The sequence below is a fragment of the Styela clava genome, chromosome 8, assembly GCF_964204865.1.
Source record: "Styela clava chromosome 8, kaStyClav1.hap1.2, whole genome shotgun sequence".
NCBI lineage: Eukaryota > Metazoa > Chordata > Ascidiacea > Stolidobranchia > Styelidae > Styela > Styela clava.
Window position 1 is genome coordinate 20,471,638 of NC_135257.1, and position 19,111 is coordinate 20,490,748.

The window sequence follows — 19,111 nt, forward strand, 5'->3', positions numbered from 1 at the left end:
AAGCTAATTGTAAAATAATCAGATTAATAGCCAGACGTAAATTGAAGTTGGGACAAGCCCTTGGAATTTCGTTATCTATTGAACATCTTTTACAGTGTCCTCAATAGGAATATATATTTTTTGGAAAATTGTCAGTCTGTCAATTTCATTATACATTTGTTTAAACATCATTTTACAAACGTCGAATGTTTTATTTACGACAGAACAAAAGTTTCTTCTTGCCTATGGCATAGTAATACAAATATGTTAATTAATCTCACTATAGGACCTGTGTGTCACCACTTGCATATACTGAATATATAGAGAGTCTGAGGTAATAACATCTTTTTAACTTAGCATCAATTTTTTCCCACTTCGAAAATAATACAAAAGTTATATATATAAAGATAAACAAAGTTAGTCGTAGTTCGTGTAAAATCTAGAAATAGAAATGTAAAACATTCATGAGAGTTAATGATAGTCATTTAATAAATAAAATGAACTATTGAAAACCACACATAATAACAAATTGCACAAAAAGCCACAGAATCTTTTCATTTTAATTATAGCGTATAGTACGGACCTGTTATCGAAACAACCTTCCGTAGATTTTCTATTTATAGTATAGGAAGCATGCCTTGCTTCGTATATTTAAAATGCAGTAATGGTCATATCGATCCCGTGTGTACCTAGTCTGAAGTTGCCTCAACTTGTATATTATAACGAGGGAGATCAGCACTGATTACAGAAAGTAAACTAGCATGAACCTGGCACTGCATTCCGGCATTGTGTAAATCGTCACCTTGAGCTTCGAACCATCCAATCAATTTAAAACCACAATGCTGTGTCAGAACCAACTTTACAAATTTACCCATAGCGAAATAATTCCGATTCAGATGAGGACCAATTAATAAATATTCTCAGTCGAATATTTTCAATCCTAACTTTCTACTGATATAAGTCGTGAAGGTGTTGCTCGTGCCATCCAATGTAAGCGTGACCGCAGGAGCAAGCTCACAAGCACCATAACTGCTGCTTGAGCAGTTTTTGCCGTAATCGCATAAATCGTGTAGACAGACCTCAACGAATCCAACACCTAAAACTTTAAGACGTTCGTGGCATATGCAAATAGGTTTTATCCCTTCCCGCAATAGTCTGCCAAATGGTAAGTTTAGACACATAGAACTGTTTGATTCCACAGATGCTGGCACAATAGAATGAATTCTACGAAAAACGGGAATATAACCCCAGAACCGTACACAAATTGGCTCATGCCAATAGTACATGCTTTTTTTCTTCAAGCCGTAAAGTAATAGACTTCAGCAAGTTTTGCGCGAAGACACATGCGATGGTTTGACCAAATTGAATGTAGATAAACAATAACAGCCTTTATCATCCCATATCGTGTTCGTTGATCCCACAAATTTTCGTCCGCTTTCCGACTTGAAATTTTCCGCAGGATTTGCTACATGCAGAATATCACCGATAATTTTAATATTGAGCTTCGCGTCTTCTTCATCTCGTCAAAATTAACCACTGCGTAGCCATCGTATACTTTTAACGTGTGCTAAACCTTTACGATTCAACTCTTTTAATGTGACGGACATCTTGCCTGTAATACATTGTATTGTGTCCATGTGAAGTTTTCATTAGTTAAGCACTTATTATCAAAATGATATCCCCAAAAATAGTATTTAACTGCAGTTTGCTTAAATACTTATTTTGCGAGTGCCAACATACTATTTCTAGAATTCTGAACTAATGTTGATCTTTATTAATACATTTAAGAAAAGAAAATAGTATTCATTTTCTCCTCCACTGATAAAAATTACAATTCTACTAATTTCCGACGCCTAGTGTGCGTATGTTTGGAAGAAACATAATGTAAATGTATTTCGTTAATGTTGATAGCAATCTTCATAGGCCGACGTGAAAGTAATGAGCACTCGCTATTTCAAATGTTGCAACAACTCGTGCCTTTTGAGCGTATATTACTTTATATCTACTAACATGAACTATGGACACGCTTATTTTTTTAGCCATGAAAAATAGTTAAACCGGTTGGTAAGTTATTGTACCGTACCGGTATCACAGTGAAATTCAGCGTAACGTGTCCATATATTTGAGCATAGCTCCCTCGGTTTTTTTTTGGCAACTCTATATTGCCATCTAACGGAAAGCAAGCAAGATAGATCACGCGAGGTCATATATTCAATGAACTGCTAGCGTAACTAAACAAGCAGAGGTCTGAGCTACCCGGATAACTTCATTTCACCTCTAATAACCCCAATTTTGTCAAAATTCTGTACTTTATGAAATACGATGCCAGTAACACGAAATTCCGACTTCGTTAAGACGTAGGCTAGATTCGACTTAAGATTATGAATTCGATTATGGTCCAACGACCAACGAGATGTTACAACAAGTTTCTAAATTGAATACAGATTCCTGATCCTGAATTCCGTGCTTAACAGAACAATAAAACAAATTTAGTCATAATAATCTTACAAATTCACATAAGCAAACGAGCTCAAGATAAAATCAGGCTGTAAAAGGAAATTAATAATACTATACATGATAATTAACAACTTAGTAACGCCAGCACTATTTTAGTAAGTAGTGATAAAAACTAGAATTTCACCATACATGGACAGTAATATCAACATTCCCACTGACAGCTCAATGAAGCAATGTCTTCACCCATCTACTGTTGTGTAACTAATGGTGACCGTACATTTGAACCCATGTACAAACCCATGGGTTAGGGTTAGTATGGGTTCAACTATCCGAAAAACAAAAAAATTCCATAGGTGCAATAGCTTACAGGTGCAATTGTCATGGGTTCAAATGTACGTGGGTTCAAATGTAATGGAACCGCAACTAATACCCAAGGTTAGTCTAAAGCAGTGGTTTTCAATTTTTTTGGAGTAGCAAAACCCCAATGAAACAATGCGGAGACTCGAGGAATTACTGCGCACCAGTTTGATCGTCTTTACCACGAACTGTAAATATAAAACAAACCTAATACTGGAACAATAAAATTATCATGGAAGTGTAGCAACGTTAATAACAGTGGCAAATTTACTAGATAGTTGAATTTATTTAAACATTGTACATATATTTATATATTTTTCGAACTTGAATGGAAACTTGCAGAGCCACAGGACTGTTGGAATCCTGTGCGTGACCACTGGTCTAAATAAATAACGATTTAGTAAGACAGACTATCTATTTCAGTTGTGAGACATAGAATAAAATTCTTAGACATCCAAAATTGCGCACGAACTGACAGCAATAACGGCCTACTCACAAACAAAGGCATATCCTCGCCAATTCTGAACCCGATGATTATAAATAAACAGGTGTTGTAGCATATTATACAACCTATAGCAACTTCACCGATCTACAAAACCCTAAAACGCCTCAAATCTAACGAATGTAGCACGAATTGCACCGATACAACATGTTAAGAATTTATTCATCACTTTTGCTGACACTGATTTACCTAACACACTGCTTCGTAGTTGTTTACATCAATCATGTTATTGGTTTGCTTTAAATACAGCTGATGTAAACAAACCCCTAATGATAAACACAATCCAATCATGTCCGCTTTGACGAGAAGAGTATTGAATTGAAACCCTATGTGCTTGCATTGTGTTTATGTTGGATGCACCAATTAGATTTATTATTGATAAATAAAGCAAGCGCGAAAATTATACAAGTTAACTGAAATGTCTATTAGAGTAGATCCAGCGAGAGACAAGTTAGTGCGGCCGGCTTCACTATTCGAATGCTCTTCAGGAATGTCCGCAACGCAAAATGCTCGACAAGGACGTCATAGCTCTTGATCAACATTTAGCGGCAATTCAACAACGCCCTGATATTATACGCTCGTGTCTTCATCAGTTTTTAGATATAAAGTGGACATATGCATAGAAAATGCATTACCAGGAAAATTCTGCATGGTACATAGCAGAATATTCTAAGTCAGCAACATGAAGACTACAACAAGTAAAAGTGTGTTTGCATGTTTATGTTGCACCAGTTAGTCGCCCGGACAATACACGTTCGTGTCTTCGTCAGTTTTTAGACACGAAAAGGCATACTGGGGAATAATCTGCATTTAACATAGCAGAATATTAAAAAATCAGCATCATGAAGACGTCAACAATGAAAAATCCTCGCGTCATTAAAATTCTCAAAAATGCTTCTATGAAATGAAAATAAAACGAGAAGTATTCTTTGGCAAGCATTTATTGAAACCATTATATTTTTCAAAAAAAAAAAATTAAAAATATTCACAAAAATAAGGAAAACATGGCACTATAGGCAATTTATAAGTTTTAAAAAATAAAGAAGCAAAAAGTAAATAAAGTAAATACAATAATTTTTAATTGCTATTGCCATGTACAATTCAATATATTTTCAGGGCATCAAATTATTTAAAGTCGTATACATATTACTGAACATTACATAGACAATAGCTTTCTTGTGTCTCAATGTAGAAGGTATGAAATTGATTGAAAATTCGACATTATTATCATTAATTAAACTAGCATTTTGGCAAATACATATATATATGATAGTTGCTTTGTGACTAGATGTGGTAGTGATGCGTTATTTAAAAGTTAATTTTTGTTAATGATTGCTAAAGTAACATATTTGGCAATGTAAAGCATATTTGGCAGCAATATGAATATGGAAAATTAGCAATTTCTATTTTAATTGCACTTGGTTTTATAGTACGATTTGTAAGCTTGGCAAAAATGGCTTTCTAGTGAAATAAAAATATTTTTTATATAAATAGTGAATTAATGAAAAATGTGTACACATGATCATTATGAAACTACGTTGACTTATATTCGTGGCAACTGGAACAGATCTCGTTCAGCTTTGTAGAAGTTTAACTACTTCGGAGTTTGGGACCCGTGAAAGACGAAATGTCATTTTCGGACGCACAGGTTCGGACGCACTTCGGAGACCTGGGTCTTGTCTGATATAGTACCATTCACCAGTACCGACTCGAATTAGTACTAAACAGAAGTTGAAGACAATCGCACTAAAGCAGATTACAAACAAAAATACGGCAACCGAGGTCATCCATGCTCAAGTTGGGGCGCTATTTGCACGTCTCGACTTTTACATCAGTTGGCGGAATACGTTCCTGTTTTAATTATATAAATGTTGTTATTTATCAACATTGTTTACTTGTCATCTTGCTTCTCTATAGTGATAGCATGCTGTGCAAGCCCGCTTTGTTGCATGCTGAGCCTGATTGGGTCTTGCTGCTGAGCCTGATGTTGCGCATGCGCCTGAGCCTGCGCAAGAACCGCATGGTGGTGCTTCTGGCTCAATGAGACTGGGATACCGGTTGGAACACCTCCGTTTAAGTATGGTACTTTTTCTTGGTAACGAAGCATCTCAGTCAAGTAATGCTGTAAAATATGAACGAGAATTTGTATAAATATACCATTTGTAAAACTGGTTTTGTAAACTGAACACAAAGGTCTTTGATGTGTGATGGATTTCTTAGATATGCACCCATTACTTGCCATAAACTAAAGTCATATTCAAATAGTATTCGTGTTAAATACGAAATGATACAAGCGGTCATAGGTATGTGGTCATAGGTACATAGGCACTTAAACTATTTAACCAGTGTATTGCTAAGTATGTTCACTAGCACAAATACATAGAAGAAGAATAGTATTTGGGCTCACGAAATTTAAACAGAAAGCTTGTATGATTGACAGTTATAAATTAAAAACATCTACATGGTTTTATATATAAACTAGCTTTCAAAAACAGCTACCAACCTGCAAAGCTGTCATTGCTGCACAAATAGCTGGTGTACCGAATCCGTGAGTGATAGAACTGAAATGTGTAAGCGGTCCTTGAACTGATGCTTCCAGAATTGGTTGGGGATGTGTGTTGCCAATTGGAGATCTGTCTTGAGCCAGCAAGTCTTGAATTTCTTTAACGATTTGTCTGAAAAGAAGGTGATGTGTTAATTCAGTTTTATCAATTTCGTAATTACTTGCACATATTACTTTTTCATAATATAATCATATCATCGTATGTTGTTAGAAGCTTTTCATGACCACACATTGTGCAAATTTTCACAACTGGATAAAATAAAAATTGAAGATATCTTGGGTATATAATAAATAACATTACTTCAAAGTATTTTTGAAAGTAAATGCAAAAGAACAATACAATTATCAACCAAGTTGGCTGTATTTTGTACTTTTTTATTGTATTTCACATCTTCAGTTGACTGAAGTTTCATGTTTTGGCTTAAATTTTAAAAAAGAGCAGGTAAATCATAGTCTCATTTCCAAATCCCAGCAGAGCAACGCCTTGCATCCGTTTAATACATATTTGTTGACATCGATATAATAGAACTATATCATATATATAAAACTCACTTTGTAGCCAAGATCATGTTCTTTCTGGTATGAAGAACATCAGGGTCGTTATGTTGTTTACAAACAAACTCTGCAAGCGGTTTTGCTGGGAACTCTGTCTCACAAACGTATCCAAAATCACGGGCAAGATGAACTGCTTCACCTGAATCCAAAGAAATGCAAACGTTTAGATTTTAATTTCATAAGTCAATGACAGTCATATCATGTCTTGTGCTTAAGCTGAATTTATTGAATATTAAGTAGGACAGGTGTTATCTCGTCAGATTATAGTTTTCAAAGACGTTTTCAAATTCGATTATAATCAGTGAATGGAATTTTCTAGGGATTGCTCTCAAAAAGTTAGGTAACTGCTAGCTATTTGATTTGTTTTATCCATAATACATTCAAAAGGCTTGGTAGTAGTATTACTGTACAAGTGACTGATGTGAAACGGACTTGAATCACAAAGTACAAAACTTACCTTCAACAAGCGATGTTAGAAGGGTTACACTGGCTGCCTTTCTTCTTCCAGCTGGCAAGTTCAATCCAATTTTATCCAACTTCTCACGAAGACGTTTTCCACCATCCTTAGATTTAGCTCTGTGAAGAGGAATGAATGTATTTTACACTATGTATTATAACTAAGTTGTTACCTCATTGTTAAGGTTCATTTGTAAATTACTACCAACTCAATGACGTTTACACACAATAAGAAAAATGTATTTTAAATAACGAAATCATAAAAGTTAAGGGGCCCTATCCGTACTCTTTTATATCCAGAAAAATAAACAAAGACATTTTTAATGACCATTGTCAAGAGCGGTTAGGTCGAAAGCCTTCCCTCATTAGTGCACTTACAGAGAAGTTAGAGGTCAGGCTTCCATAACTTACTCAAAGCTTATTATACACCCCGTTTTTATGCCATGTCAGCTAAGTTTTTCTATAAAATATTGCGTCATTTTATTGTGATTCATGTCTCAAATACACAAGAATATCAATCATCTCTTCAGCAACTCTTATAATCGCAAAAAAAATGAGAAAGAAAACTTAAAACTTACCTTCTGAGAACTCCTCCAAGTAGAGACGCGTTGAGACATTCAGGTGGTGACAATCTCCTCTGTATTTCTGCAACAGTGACTTTGTACTTTGATGTTGAGCTCAGCAGACTCAATCTTCCTGGGACTGAACAGAAGACATCACCAGGGTTAGCCATACTCGAAACTGAAAAACACAAATAACGCAAACTTGTTTTTTTCGACACCTTGTCGTTTGTAGCGTATTTGTGTTAGTTTTCGAAAGTTTGGTTATTTTGTGATTTCGTTTTTTTTTTCAAATTTCGAGAATCGAAATTTATTAGCATGCAAGATGTGACCAATTGCATGCAAGACCGAAAGATTATTTCCATGCAAATACACTCAAATATAGCAATTGAACAAATTGTACATTTCTATATACATTTTTAATAAGGGCATGCATAACACAGAACTTTGATATGATATGAGTTTTGAAGCACGTCATAGTGGTAACATGCATTAAAATTGTGTGGGCCGTGTTTACGAAGTAGTTTCACCAGTTTGAAAATCATAATTCGATGACATTGAACAGCAATTCAACGTACTTCCTTTCCTCACAGATATATTGAGCAATTTATAGAACATTCAATCACAAGCCGCATTACGTTATCAAAGAATACTGTTAAGCGCACATTTGAATTGCCGTAAAAATGTCATCAGATTTTTCGGTTTTATTTTTTTAATCACTACACATCTAAATATTTAAAGATAACTTACCAACATCGAATTCCTCATCTGATAATTCACCATGCATCATGTCAGCTTCATGTAAAGATTTCACGGTGGTTGCAGAAGCTGGGAGTGGCGCCATTACTGAAAAATTATAAAAAAGAAACTTAATAAGTAAAGATATATCATTATTGAGTTAGTACTAGAGTCAATGTTGTGATATTTGAATCTGTGTATTCTATCAGCATATATATTAAACAACGTTTACTGTTATATATTTAAACTGACAACTATGGAAAGCACTTTTAAGTTGTTTCCCTGATCATTTTAATTTGAAGATTTTATACTTATAGCTCTTGTCAGTTAGTGGTAGCTTATAACTCTTCTGTGGGGAGGTTACATAAAAAATCATATTTACCTTTTTTGATGACTCCAATATCAGTGGTGGCGATGCATGTTGCATGTCCCTGAATAAACAAAAAAATGATTCAATAAAAACGATAACATATATGAATATAAATGGCCTAAAAATTTATTTTCTTTATATATCCCATTTTTATGGGTTGTTTTCAAACCTTCATTTCAAACAACGGCTTGTGCAAGCAAATACTGATACATAAAGACGCGATATGTTTTAGAAAACAAAAGCGAAACATTTTCGTTTTGATATTTTCTACCCTACTGTATCGTGACCTAGGTGAGATTAGGCAATTCATATTTACTGGGATATTTGTGCCACTACGTATCGTCTTCGTTGTTGAGGGATCACTCTCGACTGGATTATGAATAAACTTCACAAATATATATAAGGATTGGCAAATTTGATTTAACATACATTTATTTAATAATAGAATATTCACTTACATGAGAAAGGCTGTCCTCCATTGTTTGTCCTTGATGAAGTACCTGGATCGGCGACAACATGTCTGCAGGATCGTGTCCACTAACCGCCACATTCTCATCACCGTTGGCTATCAACATCTCACGCCGAACGAAACCATTGTAGTCTTGCCTAGAAAAAAATTGGTCAATATTTGAATGAATTGAATTTGAATAGTTTGTGTTTCAACTAATTTCATCAGTATGAAAATGGTGGGTCGACGAGAACATATTACGAACTAAATGCATTTCTCGCTTTTAGCTATACTTCTACATTCTGATGACATCCCCGTCACACGGAAACTTTAATTGATCGTTAAATTTTCAGATTTTAATTATATCAACTAACAAAACTACCGGCAACCGATTCCTATATTTGCTAGATATATTATAACACACTCACAACACTTCATATCTGTCATGCAGTCCTTGTTGTGGCAAAGTTGCATGAATGTAATCTCCCTCTCGGCTCGCTGCAATCAGTTCTGGTGGGCCTCGTTGTTGAGCACCGTATGCAGATACATAAGTTGGCTGAAAAATTATAGCAATACAGTTACACTTTAAATATGTTTTGTTGAACACATTTTTGCATGTTAATCTTTTTAACGAAATTTTCTTTAATTAGCTCAGCTTAGTTTGTACAAAACGACATAAACTACGAAGTTTTCGAATGCGAGTAGAGAGAACAGATCACATCATCACATTAGCGAGAAATGTGACAGCTCATGAGGAGATAAGAATCTGCGATTACAATAGAAACAGCTTCAAGCATAATTATTGAAGTTGCATTTTATGCATTTGCAGTTTTGCTCAATAATCACAAATTCTCATTAATCGTTTATTTTGTAAATTGACTTTTGACTAACAAATTTTCAACTGGAAAAGGTGAATGTGCAATCTAACATATTTGTACCTTTGTACCTTGTGGAAACGTGATTACAGTAAAATACATACGGTATAATATTCATGAAAATCGTTTATTTTGCAAACTAAACTGCTGTCTGTATTTTCCTACTAATAAATTCAAGTTTGGTTTGGCAAACTTCTATGGGATTTTCTCTATGTCGACAAATCGTAACCAAAATTTCTTACTTGTATAAGGTATAACAAGCTAATATAACTACAACTGACCTGTACGTATGGGTCTGCAACATGGTATGGATTATGGACCTCGTAATGAGTGTTAGGTTGGTTTTGTGTGTAGTGGGGAGGTGGAAAGTACGGGTGCTGGATGTCAACTGTTGAAGGTGTAGCGTACCTGAGAAAAAGGAAGAATTCATGAGCTATGAGGCATGAAGTAGTTAAAGGCATATCGGATCCAAAAAATATTGAAAAGAAAAGTGAGTTTTTTGGGACACCACGAAGGTATATATAAAACTCTACATCGCAATATAGAAAATTCAAAAAATTGTGGAACCTGTTTGCTTGAATATATTTTATATATTATGGTACTACTCACTGCTGTGTATCATCAAATAGAATTTACGTAATATACTCAGCGATTGAGATATGATTACCTCCAAAATCTTTTTTACCATGATGCACTCACAATTATTTTATGTTTTATATTCAGCTTTCCAAATTTTGAATTTTTAATAAAAGAAGAATTATAATAAAACCGGCTTATTCAGTTTACAAAGCAAAGAGTTATAACGAAAAGTATACATATAAATATTCCCGCGTAGGAAAACGTTTCAAAATTTGACAAATTCCGCGCGTCGAGACATAAAATGTAACTATGTTATTAACGTCCAAACAGAGTTGACATTGGTATGCCCTTTTCTGGCGTTTGTTTATATGACTCATGGCATGTAAATGAGACTGAGATATGATCAAATAAACCATTGTGCTACGCTGAATTAAGACGGATAATGCGTTCAGAACGTTTTAGAAAGTCAAATTTGGAATGAAAAAAATGAATGTTAAAATTCGGTTTTGTCTTAGAAAAGGTTGTGGCCCAGCAGATACCAATATGTCAAAAGCTGCTTTTATAAGTCACGTCTCTTTAACACGTTCTACTCGTGCTTAAAAAATAACCAATATCTAAATTACAAATTGAAAACGTATTGAATTTTCGGTTCGGTTATCGCGTCTTTATTTTAAATATCTGCGTGGATACATTGACATTAAAATAGATACTTAAACGTAACAAGTAATAACATTCTAAGCACATTTGCATTTTCTGAATATACATCAGATAATATAGATGTAATGACGTTTTAATTCATCTTGTAGTTGATAAAAAATGGAAAACATGTGTTGGAAAGTAACAAAATTTGAAGTAAACATACCTCGTAACTGGAACTGGACTCGGGCTGTAGGACTGCAGAGATATTGCTCCAGAAGACACCGTGTCTAATTGCGTTAATCTTGCATTCTGTTCTGCATTCGCTGAATCCGGACGGCCTTGCAATGTTGCGAGCTGTAAAGAATACTACATAATATAAAAATTCGAGCTCTTGAGGGATGAATTTTCAGCTTTATACTTTGTTTTTGAGCAACGCAAACCATATCCTATTTTAAACCTAATTATCATAACGTAATACAGACATGATCGGCATTTAAAAAATAAAGAATGAAGTTGTAAATATCCGTCGATGTAAACTATTTATTGATTTTGTTAAGACAGTGGTACGGACAAACACGTATCATTTTGGTCGAGTTTTTATGGTTTCAGATAACGTGCATAAAAAAATATATTTTGTAATGTAACGTCTACCAAACCATACAGGAAGAGGCACAACGATTTAACATGAAAACTTCGCGACACTAAATATACACACGGTAATGAAAACGCAAACCGCTTGATAAGTGGTCTTATAATACAACATAATTATTTTTCTGGTAAAATTTTAACTCATACGATACAGCACATATCCCTCCCGGCAAATGGCATGTTCAACTCAAATTCTAACGGGTCCCGGGGCAAAAATTCTCAGCATTATACGAATGTGTAAGATATGATACTATTCAGTGCATAGATTGCTTCGAGGGCCGTACTTACGTTATTTTAGTTCAATTTTTAGAACTTAGTTTTATCCAGTTTATAGTTAATGTCGGTGAAAAGTTATTGTGAAAATTATTGTATAATATAAAAAGGTAAAATTATTTTTGTTTTCGACTTAAAATCGAGTAAATATTTTTTTAAAAACTGTAGATTGTTAAAATGTTTATGAGTTACACACGTCATCATGATTACGTCATCGCTTTTTATTTTCGTAATCGTTTTGTTTTTGAATAATAAATTATAATTCACGGTACGCGAGCACGTTTCTAAACCTCGTAACTCCGACGAAATTATCGTGAATAGAGGTCGCCGCAAATACATCGAAGTTTACATTATCTCTAAATTTTTATAACTCTCGTGGTGACTTTGTAGAAAATAAATTTGAATCTATTGAGCCATATGATTTATATTTTCCATATTATGAATCTACTAACTATGTAAAAAAAAATTTGAAAAAGTAAGTAACTAATTTCGTCTAGAAGTTTAACCAAAAGGATATGTTGCCAAATTTTATGTTATATGTTGTGTTAGTCCGATTTTATAACGTTCGTAAATAAAATGTATATCATCATAAAATTGCCGCCTGCATGGGAGATTTAAAATTATAACTTATATAAAAATTCACGAGTAATTAAAGGTTTTAATAGATTACCAGTAGCAAAAAAAAACTTAATTCAAATTGGAAATTTGCAAAAATAAACTATAAATTTTAAATATGCCAAAGTATCGTGCTACCGAGAATACACAATGATTCATAGTTTCATATTCGTAATTTGAATTAAAAAAAACTTCAACTCACATCAAGTTGTCCCGGGATGAGTCCTAATGCTGCAGGCATGATTCCTGATACAGCTGCGTGATGCTGACCAATAATAATGTGTTGTTGTTGCAAATGTTCTTGATCCAATCGAGCTCTTTTAGTTGGTGGGGAACCAAGTCCTGCTGTATTGTGATCGTCTGTTTGTTTGTCTTGTTGGTGGTGATGTTGCTCGTCGACTAACACGATTGGTATTGTTTGCTGGACCTGGAAATAAGACTTTTGTAAATTTGAAAAACATACGATTTCTGTTATTGTAAAATTGGGCACACCGTGTTACATTGAGTGTATTTTGACAACGAAAATTAACAAAATCGATAATAATTATTGAAAAAATGAAACAGTGCACAAACATAGTTAAATATATCATTCGAAAATACAGTACTGAAGTGTTTAAATTAAAAGGTTTTGCATTATTAGTTGCATTTGTTTAGATTTTTATATGATATGCTATTATATAACTTATCTTTTTTAAATAGAAAAAAATAAGCATTTTTTAAATATGAAGTTGTATAGCTAAACATTTGAGAAATGCGAGAAGGATACGAGATGGTGTTGCATATATCTTCACATTCAATTAAAAGTCTTGTTTTGAATAAATTGTAAGAAAATTGTAATCGATCAAATAGACATTTGAATCATGAACTTCAATACATATGTAATCTACCTGCAACTTAGATTTACACTTGTTTTTAAAGTAAATGCTGGTAAGGTCAATGATAGTATTGCATATATTTTTCAGTTTTAATTAGAGCGTTCTTCGAGTGTGTGAATGCGATTTTGTTGTAGAATAAATTCATTAAAGTTTTCAGATTAAAAAATATACATTTGGAGCATATTTTATTATATATTTACCTGGATGCTTGCAACTTGCTGATTATCCTGCGCACTCGTTACAATAGTTTGAGTGATAGGTTGCTGCACTTGATGTTGCGTTTGCTGGACTAGTTGTGACTGTGGAGAGTGCGCGTTTTTAACGCTGGCAGGTACTGATACCAAAACTCCCAAATCCGACATATTTATGGAAGTGTCAACGTCCAAAACCTCAAATTTTAAACCGAAAATCTTGACGGTTTTCGAAACTCGAATTGAAAAAATAATATAAATTCACTCTTGTTTTTTACACGTTTCGAGTCTCGATTTTGTGGTAATGCCTTGTAATTTAAATCTGAAATAATAAAGTATTTATAAGTTTCTATCTTGTGGTGAAGCATATACAGTAAAGAGTTTCGATATTCCACCTTCAGGTACTTTCTCCGTACGCAAATAAAATCTCTCTAATTTAATATGGAATAAAATTAATTTGTGGTTTATATAAACAAACGCATTAATATTTATTTTTAATCTGATTATATTATTAAACACGCAGGACTTGGAAAAATCCTTAAAATAATGTAATAGTTAGAAAGGAAGACTACTGGATGCATTTAGTATTTATTTGTTTTATATTTAAATAAAGCCCATTGAAAACAGACTGTTCAATCGCAAGAAATTTATATTTATAGTTTCTAAGTAGATAAAATTATATTCATTAGACATGCAAAGCTGTTCATTATAATAAAATTTATTTGAAAACTTTAATTATTTTTGTAAATTTTGACTTTTTCTCTCAAAACTATTGTTTAAATATAGATTTTTATCTTTTTATCTGTTTTTTACGAAATTTTCGGTTTTTTCCAAACACGTGACGCGCTGAAATATTTTGGGATTGGTTTTGGTTCAAGGAGTCAGAAACTGGATTTACTGTAATTAACGTAAAACTTCTATTTAACGTTTTAATACGCTGTGGAAAAAAGGTAAATGGCCAAGTTGGTCGTTTCATTATTTGAGCATGGTTGAAACTAACTAACCAAGCAACGAAATTGCGGTATCTTAAGCTGAAAACAAATAATATTATGTTTCGAATCATATAATCGCAAATGAAAACTCGGTAATAAAATAGTTTATGAATGAAATTTGGTTTACTGTTCTGAGTTAGATGACACTTTATATGAATTTACAAATCTGTTTTAGACATGATTACTTGAGTAAAAAATCCAGAAATAATTTCATTTGTTTTAACATTTAGGTAAAATTGATAAAATTTTAACATCTTTCCATATCCAATTATAATCCTATATTTAAGTATTAAATCTAGGATTATTTTCATAACTTTTCAAAACAAAATTTAGCTATAAAAATAGCATTTTATAGCGTTGCGACACGGAAAAGAGTTTTAGATAAAATTAGGGTCTTAGTTTAAATTAAAAGAAAATTTTATGCATAATAGTTTATGAATCAAATTTTAAACGGGTATGAAAACCAATGCATCATTTTCAATTTGTCTTCATAAATGTCAATTTTTCCAAAACTAAATAAAACATTTAATTGACGACAACGTCGCAGAAGAAACTGAATTTTTGAATAGAATTATGGCCTTAGCTTGGATTAGGAAGAAATTTTGAATTTAAACAGCATTCGGTATTCAATCAAATCTTCAAATTTGAATATCGAGACCTGAGTTATTTTCACGACTTCGATTTATTTTAAAAAAAAAATTTCATTTTTGCCATCAGATAACATCTCAAAATTTAACTGTCACAGCGTTGCGGAGCGGACTTTTGGATAGAACGTAGTCTATCTTATATTAAAAGAAAATTTTGTTTTTAAAAGAATCTGATTTTGGATAATTAGGAAAAAACAATGCTACTTGAAATCGTTTAATTAGTTTATAAACTTCTAGATTCTGGATCATCATAAACATATGCATATATATTTTGTTATAATATAAAAAGAGTTATTTTGATTTGATTGAATTCTTAAAAATGCTTACTGGACACTGGACAAATACTTGAGTAATATGAGGAATGACCCTTAGGCCTGATGTTAATACAGACAGGCTGTTTTTATAAAATAGCCTTTGGCTAGTTTAAATAAAATATAGTCGCTAATAACCAAGGAGTTTCTTCTGAAGATCTTTAATAAAACTTGGAAACGCCTTTGGCAAAGTCTAACTATCTACCTTAACTTTAGTAGTTTTCAGCTAATTTTCTTCCTTTGGCGCTCCGGGCTGGAAACCAAGTCCCTACGGCGTCTCTCTGCGCAATATAACTTCAGGCTACGACATCATCCGTCTAAATTGCCACCGAGTTTTACCTTTCTTCACAAAATCTCTTATTTCACCTGAGAGTTGTTTAGTTTCTTTTTAATCCTCTTAATAAAATTCTCTCTCTCTCTCTCTTTCAAATATTTCTCTCTTATTGGAACCACCCATTATTACCTCACAAAGTTCTCGTCGTAGTCCTATTATAATGTCATAAACGATACGTGGAAATGAGATTCGAGAGAGCTTTGAATAATAAAACCAACTATAATGTCATAATAGAACGATGTACTGTTTATAAATCTGTCTTATCGTGATACTTCGTCGTATTTTTTTGGTTTACGGGAGTTAGTATTGCTTAATGCCATCCTTATCTTTTCTATTGTTATATCTTAATTACATTCACATCGCAAACTCGAATACTGACGCTCAACTGTCAAAATCAGTAATTTAGATTCTTATCATGGTTATCAAATTTACGCGATACCGATAATTATTCTATGCGTTGTCTGAACACAGACTCTAACGCCTGAAAGTAACTCCGAACAAATCATAACAAAATGTACAACCCTAGTAATTATACCAATTGTTTTTGACTTTTTGATGAAAATCCTTCACAAATAAAAATAAATACAGTAATTATAGGATTAAGAACATCACAACAAGTCTATGAGTAATATTATTTTAATAAGTGGTTCTAAATCGATTGATGGTGAAACCTTGATCCGCAAGAAGAATAATCTTCATTTTCGACTTATTAACTAAAATTGTTGAGTATGAGCCACCTCTAATTGAATGAAAAAGCTGTTTCCTGCATGTGGAAAGTTTGTTCCGATATGTTTGAAAAAAAAAACATTGTTTGATATTGCTCTATATATTAAAATATTCCCTCGTTTTCGAGAAGAAGAAAATTGACTAGAAACCGGCTAAAACAAGCTAACTGTTTTTTGCAGTTAAACATTTATTTTGAGTACATTAGAATATCTTAGTGTTTGGAATAAGTTTTATTTATAAGAAAATTGGTTATTAGTAGCGTTTTATTTTTTGGTGTATTCCCGCATATTGACACAACATATTGGCGCAGAAACATTTTTGATTTTTACGGTGATAGACTTTACTCTAAGCAAATTACCACATGAATCACAAAGTGGCAGGAAGTTTGAATTACCTAACCGCCAAAGGTTCCTTTTACATTTCTTCTGTTCATACTTCACTTTTTAGCAAATTCTTTTATTGCAATTTTTTTTTTAATCAAACTAAATAATAAAGGCAAACAAATCTAAATCAAAAGTCACTCCAAAATTATTGGGCATTGTTCACTCAGATGTCATTTATTCATTGAATCATGGCATTAATTGAATGGATGATATTAAAACTATCAGAATTATATGAAATAATAATGTTCATGTAATTGTTAAATAATAAATATAAGGTAAAAACAAAAATCTCCTTGCTTTATATGTCAAACATGTTTAAAGATTACCTTGCTCACTTGTGCTAATGAGTTTTTGTGGGACTAACTACTAATTTTTCTTTTATGCCTTTGTGTCTGTGTACCATATGCATATATTGCAAGGATGCTGTAGCATAAGTTAAGATACCTATCCTAAGTAATTCAGAGTCTAGCTGCACACTAACCAAAATATATTTCTGTTGAACTATGTATGTCTGAAGAAGTCTGACCTTGGAAAAGTTACATAAATACATTTGTGTGAGTGCGCAGCAAGACTCTTGAATCACTTAAGATAGTTAACTTGTTCAGATGCGAAACAATCCTAAATAATCTTCATTTCTGAATTTTAGTGAACTGGTTTCTCCCGTAGTTGTTGGATCGGTGTTAAATCGGAGAATAGAACATAGAAAATATAAAGTGTAGAGTATAAAATCTCTCATTGAAATCTTTCAAAACTTTTTGGTTAATTTGCTTTATCAATTGTTTACCATATCACGGTGTAATAATGCATCTCAATGAACATGATATTTGAGAATTAAATGGAAGTGAGTGCAATACAAAAAATATGACGTCAGAATATCATTTAGAAGAAGCGACCTTGATCAAGCAAATCAAATTGAATATCCGAAAGAGGATAGCAGATAACATTATATTTTTATTCCACACATATATATATCAAAATTTATATATTGAAAACTGACTTCATAACAAAATTGAAATTGTAAATGGACCTAATGGACACCCTGTATATCATTTTGTTCTACTCTTTTATTTTGAATTTCTTGTGAATTTCTCCAGCAATCATACATTTTAGAAGAGAGAAATTATTCAATAATAAATAGAAATATATATTCAAGAATCATCATTGTATTAATATGTGACACTTCGTGTTTCCGAATATAATTCCCCTTGAGCATTTTGCCACAGGCTAATTCATAGAACTTGCTGTCTATGCATGGAACCCCTCGGGTGAAACCCGAGGGTGTTGTATATGAATAATAATAATGCTCACTGCAATGTTATTTCTGCATTTTATTAATAGGTGTGGGTGATTGAATATGAATGCACTACTATAAATGTATTTTATGTTTAGTTGTGAGCAAGAGGATTTTATTTATTGTTATCGGTTTCTGAAAAAAAAAATGTGCAATGATAAATATACAAAATGCAATGTTTTGTGACCGGGAATATTGCATATGTTTTCCTTCGTGATTTTTAAAATTTTATTGGTTTTTTAGTCAATTTAGATTTAGGCCTTCAGAAACACGAATTATTAAATAACTCTATATAATTGTTAGATTGTAACATATTATGCCATAGGTGCTAGTTCTCGTACTGTTGATCGTATCCAATCTGGTCCGAACATGCTCATGAATTGTCAACAGTATAAGCAACGTATAACGGATACCTGAAGGAATGAATTACTATCAAATGGAGTAACAATGGATAGAGGATATATAGGACGGGAAACGAGTTAATTCAAATGGGATTTTATATAAACTGGATTTTCAATGGGTTTGAATAAAAGATGACAATTGAAATGACGACTGTGCGCAGTTCCTATGATTTGTTGGGATGCATAAGGAACGGAAGGACTGACTACGGAAAAGTATCACAAAATCCTAAGTGATTTGTTCAGATTCGGAGTAATTATGATTCAAATAAGCTATGCGGGGCAAGGAAATTGACTTATTTAAAATGTTTCATAAAAGCGGGAGAAACTGTATTGTTTTGCAAAAAGG

The 19,111-nt window shown here is 32.9% G+C and overlaps 1 protein-coding gene across 5 annotated transcripts; it reads right to left on the reverse strand.

Moving 5' to 3' along the window:
* Positions 1–4,209: 4,209 nt before the first annotated feature.
* Positions 4,210–14,014, reverse strand: LOC120346766 (transcription factor AP-2-epsilon-like). Of its 5 annotated transcripts, none has more exons than XM_039416584.2 (13): positions 13,690–14,014; positions 12,817–13,041; positions 11,302–11,444; positions 10,142–10,268; positions 9,414–9,541; positions 8,996–9,143; positions 8,550–8,598; positions 8,180–8,275; positions 7,448–7,610; positions 6,871–6,989; positions 6,411–6,552; positions 5,799–5,970; positions 4,210–5,417 (listed from the first exon to the last, which is right to left on the reverse strand). In XM_039416584.2, the coding sequence occupies exons 1-13, from the start codon at positions 13,849–13,851 to the stop codon at positions 5,187–5,189; spliced, it is 1,905 nt and encodes a 634-aa protein (XP_039272518.2). In that variant the 5' UTR covers positions 13,852–14,014; the 3' UTR covers positions 4,210–5,186. The 5 variants fall into 5 exon arrangements, with proteins under 5 accessions (XP_039272518.2, XP_039272515.2, XP_039272516.2 ...); XM_039416581.2 differs by having other exon boundaries at positions 12,817–13,053; XM_039416582.2 differs by having other exon boundaries at positions 4,211–5,417; positions 11,302–11,432; positions 12,817–13,053.
* Positions 14,015–19,111: the final 5,097 nt, after the last annotated feature.